The sequence below is a fragment of the Sardina pilchardus genome, chromosome 9 (genome assembly GCF_963854185.1).
Source record: "Sardina pilchardus chromosome 9, fSarPil1.1, whole genome shotgun sequence".
In the NCBI taxonomy this organism is placed as follows: domain Eukaryota; kingdom Metazoa; phylum Chordata; class Actinopteri; order Clupeiformes; family Clupeidae; genus Sardina; species Sardina pilchardus.
In genome coordinates this window covers 6,813,521-6,824,847 of record NC_085002.1, presented here as the reverse complement: position 1 = coordinate 6,824,847, position 11,327 = coordinate 6,813,521, and the positions used below count along the sequence as shown (strand labels likewise).

The following is an 11,327-nucleotide window of genomic DNA, read 5'->3' as shown; positions in this document are numbered from 1 at the left end:
GTCTTTGGTGAAACTCAGTCATCCTGTCTTACAATATTTCTGGTAAACACTTACCTATTTTATGTTATTGTATGTATTTGAGTATGTCCATGTAAGAACATCAACATCATGCTGACAAAAGCCATTGTAATCAACAGAATACCTTATTTATACAGTGGACTATAGAGTCTTGTGTTTTCAGTTGCCATTTGGTCTTGCCACCCTGCTAAGGGCTTAACTCAGTCCTTGGACAATCTTGGACTACTGGAAAATATCTGAACTCTAAGTATATTTGTAAAAAGGAGAAATTATAATCTGCTCATGTTTGATATCATTTTTAAAGTATACCTGTGAGAAATACAGTGTAATCGGTTGTAGAACAAGATGTTTCTGTATTTCTGGGATATTTGATGCATTTGGTGATCGGATGTACCCACACCCCCGGCTCTCAGAACAACAGAGATGTCCTAATGATTTGGGGGTTTCCAGATGAATGCCATCTATATGTTAATGCTAAATTATTTTAGATTTAAGGGAAGAACACAGATTCTTCAGGCTTCTTATATTTTGCCTTTTATTTTGGACTGGCCAGGCTCTGTCCTGCTTGTTCACTTTACCTTTCCTTGTTCTCTGACCTCCCTCTCTCATCCTCTCTCTCTCTCTCCCATCTCTGGGGTTTGTGATTTTCCTTGTTTGATTAACTGTTTTATCTAACTTGTTAAGTTTAAGATTAAGTTTGTTAGGTTAAGCTTATTGTTACTTTATTCCTTTGTCATTGTATGTTTACCTACCTCTGTTTTACTTACATTCAATAAATATAAACACAGTAAACTAAAATTACCTTATGAAGTTGGACATAACATTACCTTACAGTAATAATAACTAACACATGAACTGCATGGCATATAAAAGTTAATGTTATTTAAACAATGAAGATTATCCAATATGATCACAACTACACAGAGCTCTGCTGGGCAGCATGCAGACACCAACCCTTACTGTACCACTCTCACCCAAAGCATAACATGACTCCCACATAGGCCCAGGCTGTCTTCTGACCCCATACTGCCCTGTACAGCTCTTCTAGGCCCCGGGGTAGCATGCAGACACCCACCCTCACCACTGTCCCTATACCCTAACCCTCACATATTGAATAGCATAGGCCCAGTTCCCTGCCTAATCCTGGTGCCGCCCTGGGCCCCAGGCTTCCTGCAAACACCCACCCACACCTCAGACCTAACCCTCACCCCAACCCTATAGCCCACGGTTCATGTTGCTCTTTGGAGAAATTAGTTCTGATACAATATGATGTTTGGAAATAACTGCAGAAAGTAAAAGTAGAATAAAAAAAATCTCTTGGATAACCGAACTCACACTTTAATCCAAAGATAGTATGCATATTTGCAAACAAATTACTTTCACATTTTAGATATTCTGTTTATCCATTTGAAATATAAGGATAAAAACAGATATGTTCATGACTGCAATGAGAAATAATGCAATTATCGTTGGCACATATATAAGTATCTTAATTCACACCAAAATAAACTTTACGTATTAATTGATGTTGCGCATGATGTAATGTTTTTAAATATGGAATTTCCTAATATTTTAGAGGTAATCTCGATTTTTGTGCTCTACTGAGTTTCTTCAAGATTCAAAATTTCTTCTACCGCAATTGTATCATGCACTTGCATGAAATCATGAATAGGCTTAGGCTACCATTCTCCCTGGACCCACTGTAGGCTCATAAGCTAAATCATTAAAAAAAAAAAAAAAAGTCTGTTTTACCCACAGACTATTGGAGGTTGATTCCTTAAAATAACTCATTATAATACAATAAAGAGGTATTTGTGCAAAAAAAAAAAAAAAAAAAAATGTGTAAAATGTCTTTTAACTGGTAGGGTCCAGGGAGATATAAACTGCTAACAAAAAGTAAGGAAACTTGACTTTGGCCCATTATATCTCCACTTTAATAATACCAATCACTAAAGTGTTTTATGTCATTTTCATCGTTTATTAGTCACCTTTACAATGAGGTACAGCTTGTAAGCATTGGGCTCCCATGGAATGAGCAACACAAGCAAACGTGTAAGTATAGTGCCAACGAAAAATGCTGTTGGAATTCACCTTAGTTACTTCAAGCATTGACGATTGCACTCTCCCACAGAAATTAGGAAAACAAAACATGTTAGGCATACATTCGTTCATTTTATACTCAGTGTCAGGGTCCTCAGTTGCGTGTAGAGGATCCATATGCAGCCACAACAGCTTGGCACCTTCTTCTCATGCTGGTCACCAACCTGGCTATTCTGCAGTGGGATGGCATTCCATTCCTCGATAAGGGTCTGTTAAGTCAGCCAACCTGGTTCTGTTGGTGACTCTGGCACGTACAGCACGCCCAAGCTGAACCCACAAGTGTTCAATTGGGTTGAGGTCTGGACTCACGTCACGGCAGGCCATTCTATCCTCTCCACTCCCAAATTCTGGAGGTACTTTCCGATGATCCCAGCTCTATGGGGGCGAGCATTGTCATCCTGGAGGATGGCATTTGGTCCCATATTCTAGAGATATGAAATTGCCACTGGCTCCAGAATCTCATCCCGGTATCTAAACTCACCGGGTAGCACTTGAAGCCCAAAACGAGATGTCTGGCAGCAGAACCCTATTACTGGCCATTTTGGCACATTTTTGGTTGGCACTACTCAGACATTTGGCTGTATTGCTCATTCCATGATTGCCCTATGCTTACAAGCTATACATCATTGTAAAGGTGACAAATCAACGATAAAAATGATATGAAACACTTTACTGGTTGGTATTACTAAAGGGGAGATATAATGGGCCAAAGTCAAGTTTCCTTACTTTTTGTGAGCGGTTTATTTATGAACATCTGGAAAATACAAAGACCAAAAAGTCCTGTTCTCTTCTCTCCACTAGATGGCAATACGCTTCTTATACGTATATTTCTGACAACAGTAAGCTTGTCTTGAATTTGGAAGCAGGACGTCGTCGTCGTCTCCATTCATGAAATGTTTGAGCAGAGTTTGATAGTAGAAGACGTGCAAGACAGCTGTCACGGTTGCCGACCGTGGGTCAGCGAAATGGCTAAAAGTAACTTTGAACGCGTTCAAGTGACGAGGTTCAACATATCGACGGCCTTTTCACTCTAATGCTACTTTCCATCGGCGATAGCGGCACTAGCCTACATGAGAGAGACTACCATGTATGTAATGTTCTGTCCCTTATTTTAGCACGCCAGTTAGCCTTCTAGCTAACATCAGCCCAGAAGCAACTTTCAGGTTTACAGGTAGATAAATCCAAACATACTGCTGGGTTTACCAAAGTTATTGTATACAAATGGTCTGAAATGTCACCATTGCTAACGCGTGCTACTCTGCATGGCGTAACGTTAGGTCTCAAATCGTAGGCTAGTGGTTCACTGTTACAGAAACTAGAAGGCTATTAATGTTACCATGCAGTTGTCCAGTGGTCGTGTTGGATTGGGACGTCCGTTCGTCTCTCTCCTTATTTGGCTGTGTGGCAGTCAACGAATTTGATAGTTGTAAAGAATGTTGGTCGTTCAGATAGTTCCCATAACGTAGGGATATGCTTAGTTGTGCGAAACTGTGGACTTTTATTGGACTAATCTGAATGCAATAGCCTCATGGACATTATGCAGTTTGAATAATTTAGACTATATTCGAACACATGCACAGTAGGCTATTGACCTACCTTTGACTTGGATAAATAATTAGAAGCGTACAAACAGATTAATTGCCATTATGTCAAAAGCATAGACTATGCCTGTTTCCAACTGCAGAAACTGCACAGTGTTCGTGTGTGTTAATGTATTATGGTGACGTTTAATGATCTCTGTGCTCACCCGTCTGTGACACTCTTGCCACCCCAGGAGTGATGGGGAGCTGTGTGCGGTCGCACTGCACCAGCGCTGGGATTTGGTGGACGCGTGCGCTAAGCTTCTGAACGCCCAGTGGACCAGGAGCCACGGAGCCCGCGTCCACTCCCTGCGCCAGTCCTGCCCGGCCTTCCCCGTGTGCCTGCTGCTGCTGCGCCGCTATCCTCTGGGTGGGGGCACGCCAGACGCCCTGCTGGGCCACGCCCGGCTCTCCAAGGTCCTGGGCTCTCGGAGCCTTTTCGTGGAGTCTGTGGTGGTGTCGCAGGCGGAGAGGGGGAAAGGGTATGGGAGGGCGCTGATGACAGAGGTCGAGGCGTACGCACGCAAGAAGGGCTATAGACGGCTGTGTCTGACCACGCACGATCAGCAGTACTTCTACGCGCACCTGGGCTACGTGTTGTCAACGCCCGTGCAGAACGTGGGCAACCTGGGCAAGATCATGCCCACGGAGCTCCTGCACAAGTTTTGCCGAGCGCCGCAGCACCAGGAGGTGGAGGAGGGACACAGAGGGGGGGTGGTGGACGGTGGAGGAGGGGATGGACATTACAAACCGGCCGTCAGGAGAGCAGAGCCTCCCAACCCCCCACCTCCTGCCCCTCCACCACCTCCACCAGGCTCTGTCCCTCCTTGTCCTCCACCTCTACCTCCCTTAATACCTCCTCTTCCACCTCTCTCTATTCCTCTTCCACCTCTCTCTATTCCTCCTCCTCCTCCTCCTCCTCCTCCTTGTCTTCCACCACCTCCTATTGCTGCACTCACCTCTATTCCTGCACCCCACCCACCTCCTCCTCCTCCTCCTCCTCCTCCACCACCACCACCACCACTTCACACTTCCCACAAGACCCCCACATCACCTCCTGGGGCTCAGACGCTCGATGTGACGCCGTACCGAGACGCCAAAGGCATGGCCATCTTCTGGATGCACAAAGACATTTGACACGGACCGCTGCGCCGGGCCCCTGGGCCACCATTTGCACTCTCCCTTGACAACACAAGGTTGGAGCAAAGCCATGCTGTGGAGCATCACTGTATTGAGCTCATTGGAGTAGATGCTGAGCCAAAGTTTTGTGTGTTGGATGTCCCATTGATTTCCTTTGCTTAATTGTTGCTTTAAGCCTCTGGACTGGTTTCAGATGCCACTCTCAAGTACACGTATGTGAACACACCCTTGTACTGTATTTACACATGCACAGTATGCACATTTTATAAAGATGTCCACGTCATTGTTATACGGTATGGCCTTCCAAAGAAATCTACCAGGTAACTAAGTGAATGGTACAAATGAATGGGCCAGTCTCTCACTTCAAGGAGAACGGATACAGTGAGTATCTCACTTTGTTCTTTAGAGGCCCTTCTGCAAGTGTGCCTAAGGACTGTGAATGTGCCTTGTTACCAAACATGTTTTAAGTGTAAGGATTATTCATTTTTAGTGAATGACAATCATGGAACAGAACCTAGCAGGTGCCTGGGGGCGTCCATTAAAAGTGGATTTCTCTACATTTCGGGTTTCTTTGCTTTAATCCAAACATCTGTGTAGCTTTCTTAGTCACCAGCACTGTACACACATAGTGAGCGACTGCTTTCAGCAGACATTTCTTTTTATTTCACACCAAACATCATATTTCCTTCAAACAAAATGTACCTTGTTGGTAAGCAGATGACTACACATATTCAAGAATAGACCCAGAGTCCAATATACACAAAACAAAGCTCACAACTGACTTTTAATGTCAACATTCTCCATGTCAAAAGAGGCTAGAACATTAGCATGTCATGGGTTCTTAACGAGGGAACATAGATCCTGAAGTAGAGGCTTCCGGCACATTTAGTGTGAATGAATGAGTGAGAAACATGTAGAATGTACTGTTCTGTTGTCCCTTGCCATTCAAACAAGTGCTGGAAACGTGAAAAGCATCTCTGCAGTCGTGTAGTAACAAAGTAAGCTACGGTGTGAAAATGGCTTCCAGTGGGTTGCATTTTCCATTTTCCCTCCCAAACTCCAACGGTGTTAAAATGTTTCCGGCAAAACGGATATTGGATTCCAGGAAAACATTCTGTCAAATCTCTGTTATTTCCCCACAGGACTGGCTTCCAAAAAGCTTGATCTGATAAGACACCACAGGAGTTTCAAAAGACATTTCAGAACAGGAACAGGATTTTTTGTTGTGTGTGTGTGTGTGTGTGTGTGTGTGAGAGAGAGAGAGAGAGAGAGAGAGAGCGAGATAGAGAGCATGTGTGTGGTTTTCTGTCATCTGCCTTTTCTCGACAAGAACAGAGAAAGCCAGTGTAGCCGTGGCTGTGCAGTGGGCCCCAAGCGGCCTCACAGCAGGAAGAGGCTGGGCAGTGCGGCCATGGCGGCGGCCAGCGGCAGCAGGACGCTGGGAGCGGGCGGCCCGTGGCGCGGCGCGGGGTTGAAGCGGGGGGGCCGGGGGCCATTACACAGCGGCGTGTTGCAGCAGCTGATGCAGATAGAGCCCCTGCGCCCCGGGCTGCAGAAGGACTGGTACCCTGCCGAGGTGATCAGGCACGTGCTGTAGGACGCACACTGCTTACGGTAGGTGACCACTCCTGCCAGAGAGAGACAGATAGATAGATAGATAGATGATAGATAGATAGATACTTTATTGATCCCCAAGGGGAAATTCAAGGTCCCAGCAGCTTAAGACACCACACACAACATACAGAAATCAGGGAGGAACGGTACGACATCGTGTTATATGACAACAATGATGACAGTGTGAACTTTGATTTTAAGCATAATACACAGGTTTGAGGTGGAAGTGATGCCGAGACTCAGGGTGGAGTGTGAACGGAGGTCATTTCCTGGACTCACTCCACATTTGTCCCTCTCTTATGGAGGTGCTGCCAGAGAGACAGCAAGCAAAGAAGGAAGGGATAATGTTTTACAAATAATGCTGAAATGGTGGTCTTTGTAGACACATCATGAAACAATGTTAACTTTGATCTCAAGCATCTATAACCTGACACAGTTTTAACATGGAAGTGTTACAAGAAGCTGCTACTGGCAGCAAGTTGGTGTGGAAGACTTCCATCACATCGCCAACAACCCCTTAGGGAATGACAATTAGTGAGTTCAATTCATTATTGGCTTTCCCTTAAGACCTTCTAAACCTTTATTTGAAGAACTTGTAAAGTGTTTGAAGTGTTATCAAAGACATTTTAATTTCGGAAGTGGGTTGCACAACACAATAGCTCAGTGGCTCACAATACCTCACAACTCAATTTATTTCTTTTCAGAAAACTTAATTGGGAACACTATAAATAACCTTCATGTTCATAACTGATGGACAGACTGGGATGAAGCAGGCAATCTTAAAAACCTCAAACCTATTTTGTATACCAAAAGAATGTACACTCTCTGTCATTTTGCTGAGTCCCTCTTCCATGTCTTGGCTCCTTCTCAGGGTTTCTAAAATTGCTATGCCTTGCCTACGATACCATCAAGAACAGCAAGCACGTTTATTCATTCTACTGCCAGATTCAAATTGATCTTTGGTTAGTGCACAGATGCTGTACTCCTTTTTTGCTGTTTTCATGTTATCCTGCAGGGATGTTATCAGATTTGGTGTGTGTGGGCTGAGTATGCATGCACATGTCTGTTTCGGAGCCTACCATCCTGGCTGTGGATCACCTCCTTCTGACAGGCATTTTGGATGTTGGCCGTGCAGTTGACGATGAACCTTGGTGAGGAGCAGTCGTTGTCCAGCAGACTCTCCTCACAATGGTAGCATTGCATCTGCATTGGCCAGACTGAGACACACACACAACGCTCACACACTGGGATGCCTTCCCACACAGCACCCGAAAGGTTGGTGTTACTCTCGGCCAAACATCACAGTTGCACAAAGTACACACACACACACACACACACGCACACACACACACACACACACACACATACTGTACATAATGTACTAGACAAAAGGCTCGTTGGGTCGTTGGAGTTGAGGAACACATGGTTTTAGTTGGGGACTTTTTTCAACCTTTTTTTTTCTTGGTATGTAAAATGCTCCATGATATATGTACGTTGAAAAGTCCAAACTAAAACCATGAGTTCCTCAGCACAAATGACCCATGGACTGTAAAGAGGTGTTTGCCTGTAGTCAAATTGATCAAATGTAGCCTTTCCCAAAGAACCCATCAGCAAAAATGTTGAGAGTTTTTATACAGAAAAAATATAGGTTAAGAAATTATACAAATAAATAGTAATCTTTAATTTGTTTTCCACGCTCTGACAAGTGAAGCAAAAGATTTGACCACAGGCAACAAAATATACTTCTTAAATTTGGAGTTGAATTTAATCTATCCATAAGAGGGAGCCATTTCCACTGTGTTATCAGGAGGTTGTAGTGTAGACTGTTAACACTTTTTCAACATCAACACAATCACAAACCAGCATTCAGAATAAGTTTTAGCAGGGTAAAACAATTCAGGGTAGCTACATCTGAGGTATTTACCGAACATTATATTTATTATTAAAGCCTCCTTAATATGTTACTACCGGGTTTATAACTCTCTCTCTCTCTCTCTCTCTCTCTCTCTCTCTCTCTCTCTCTCTCTCTCTCTCTCTCTCTCTCTCTCTCCGTGTGTGTGTGTGTGTGTGTGTGTGTGTGTGTGTGTGTGTGTGTGTGTGTGTGTGTGTGTGTGTGTGCGTGCGTGTGTGCGCGTGCGCGCGCGGGGCTCATGAGTGCTACGCTAGATTTGGTCTGACTCTTGCGGTGCATAAGTCGTCTGGGCTTTGTTATGGCCTGCATCCACAGAATTACTCATCAACAGAATAAACATATCTGGTGCCTCAGCCTCACCGACTGGAGGGTTGGGGGGGGCGTAAGACACGACGCACTATAGCGACCACTAAATTGGTTATCAGTGAATCTGCCGCACATGTTGACATTGAATAGGCTCAGTGGATGTTTGGGATTCACCAGGCTGCTTGTCATTGATCAGAGATGCCACCTCTCACTGATTCAGTAGCATCGATCTCTGTCCTTTAACTTTTCGATCTGGTTCCAAGGCAGTGTGCAGAAACCTCCGTGGATATAAAGACGTCTCTTTAATGAACAACTAGACAATTTTACCATATTGATTTTAAATAAATGTTTAGGACGTGACCGCGCAGCGCTGATTCTAATTCACCTAGTAAGTCTGTTGAACATTCAAACAGGGTATGTCTGTAGTTTCAAGGTGTTAAAAATACTTTACGCTCTGCTCTTGCCTGCTGTTAGTAAGTGTTCCGAGTTAAATGTTGTTCTTAAAGGCGAACAGAAATCAAAACAAAACTGAATTTGGACAACATAGTTACAAAGTAGGCTACTAACAGAATTATCAGAATTGATTGCTCGCTGAACCAATAGTATAGTAAATGTATTTCCGAATGCGAAAGACGGTGCGTAAAAGCATGCCCATTGAAACATCTCTTTTGGAGAGTTGCGAAGGAATTGAACAAAGATAGAATAAAATCAATTGAATAGTACACATTTATGTGCGTGTTGTACTCAACACCTCTACTCAACACTCATAGCTCATTGGTTTAAAGCGACCAACCGATAAAATAACCATCAAGACTATATTAAGCATATGCGTAATTGCGCAGATGATTAATACAGTCTTGTACAAGAACATTCATAAAGGCAGTGTGGATGTCTAAAACCCAAGATAGTTATTCTGTCCATGATTCGTTATCTATGAACAAAATCAAAACCAACATTCGGTGAAAAAAAGTCTGATACCATTGACTTTTAGGGAAAAAAATGCACCTTTACCTGAGCTCAAGACGCATCCACACAAACAGGCGAGAAGAACAAACGATCGCATTTTCGACCAACTCCATCCAATAATATCCCGTTCTCACTGGTTTGTAATCAGTCAAAAGGTAAAAAAAAGACGTTTAGATTTTAAGTCATGCTCATCGAGGCACAGAGGAACATCTGTCAGCAGACAAATTTGCTCTCCAGAGAACACGGTGTAAACTTGAACGTGGCTATGCCCTCGCAGTTCATGATGCAGACTGTAGCGGAGCGTGGTCACACTCATTCGCTATCCTCACGCTCTACAGTCGTGAAGCAGTAATGCGCGTTGTAATTATTTTCCTCTCGGTCACAACTGAAAATGTGTTTGATCAGCACCATTACCTTTACAGACACTGTTTTTGAAACATTGCAGAGAGTTGCATATATGTGGGCCTTAAGTTATAAAATTGCTTCGTTAATTAATATGAATTGGATTCCATTTCATTTGAATGGCTCATCATCACCAGAAAAAGATTCATCTGTTGACTCTTTATTAGTCTGTATTTAAAGGATTTGATTTATCATTCATATTAAGGCTTAGGAAAGGTTAGGCACACAGTAGACTGGATTCAGTGAATACTTTTAGTAGACTGAGTTTCTTAATATGTGTTTTATGCAATCTTTCTGTTCAATCTTTTTTTAAAGAGGATTTTTTCACATAGTTTGACAAAATGCTACCTAGTTTGTAGGCTACCATGTATGTTTGTGTCATGTACCACAAACGCTCCTCCACAAATGCTGCAAAAAATGGAGTATTCTCTTTTGAATATTTGTTCGAGATGAATCCATTCGTTCTTCATCACAAAGGCAACAAGGACGGTCCATATTGTATGAGGTGTGCTTGGTGTTGTGAGCACACGCTAATGTAGGTGGGAAACCAAAATGGGGCCTGGCACACAGAAATCTGTCATCTCAGATGAAGGAGGAGACATTTAGAATGAGCAAAGGTAATAGAGAGTGGAAAGATATTGGGCTCTAGACCGCATGAGTGTTTAGGAGTGCATCTTACACAGGGGTGAATCATCTGACAGAAACGTCATATACACAAAGACAAGCTTTGTCTCAGTCTCTTGCCATGTCACTGTCTTTATTCTCACCCTCTCCCTCCCTCCCTCTCTCCCTCTCACTCTCTCTCTCTCTCTCTCTCTCTCTCTCTCTCACACACACACACACACACACACACACACACACACACACACACACACACACACACACATTGGGACAATAGTAAGCACATACAGTGCAAGGTTATTGCATTCAGAATGTAATACATGTCTCTACAAATCTTCTGAAAAACAGCTAGTCTGTGGCACATCTGGAGAGAGTCAATGAAGCTTATTTCATAAGAATTTGTGATAGGTCTGTACCATGGTGAGACATATTTTATCATGGCATTTTATTAGTCATTATTCTTTACTAATATGTTACTGTTACTTACTGTGTCTTGACAAATAAAAGGAAAATGTTGAATTAGCTTCCTTAATTAAATTCAAATGCATCTTTCAGTTCATGTTTTGCTAAATAACCATAGCCATAGCCATAGCCATGTTCATTTCAGTGATAGTTGCCATGGCTACAACAGATTTTTTTCTTTTCATTAATTCTTTCTTTAGGATGAA

The 11,327-nt window shown here is 43.1% G+C and overlaps 2 protein-coding genes across 3 annotated transcripts; one reads left to right on the top strand and one right to left on the bottom strand.

Moving 5' to 3' along the window:
- Positions 1-2,986: 2,986 nt before the first annotated feature.
- LOC134092558 (N-alpha-acetyltransferase 80) lies at positions 2,987-5,395 on the top strand. The gene is made up of 2 exons (XM_062545486.1): positions 2,987-3,205; positions 3,893-5,395. Exons 1-2 carry the CDS (start codon positions 3,189-3,191, stop codon positions 4,833-4,835), a joined length of 960 nt encoding a protein of 319 aa, XP_062401470.1. The 5' UTR covers positions 2,987-3,188; the 3' UTR covers positions 4,836-5,395.
- Positions 5,396-5,499: 104 nt separating this feature from the next.
- LOC134092559 (ly6/PLAUR domain-containing protein 1-like) lies at positions 5,500-9,910 on the bottom strand. Of its 2 annotated transcripts, none has more exons than XM_062545487.1 (3): positions 9,682-9,910; positions 7,532-7,705; positions 5,500-6,466 (listed from the first exon to the last, which is right to left on the bottom strand). In XM_062545487.1, the coding sequence occupies exons 1-3, from the start codon at positions 9,731-9,733 to the stop codon at positions 6,219-6,221; spliced, it is 474 nt and encodes a 157-aa protein (XP_062401471.1). In that variant the 5' UTR covers positions 9,734-9,910; the 3' UTR covers positions 5,500-6,218. The 2 variants fall into 2 exon arrangements, with proteins under 2 accessions (XP_062401471.1, XP_062401472.1); XM_062545488.1 differs by having other exon boundaries at positions 7,532-7,669.
- Positions 9,911-11,327: the final 1,417 nt, after the last annotated feature.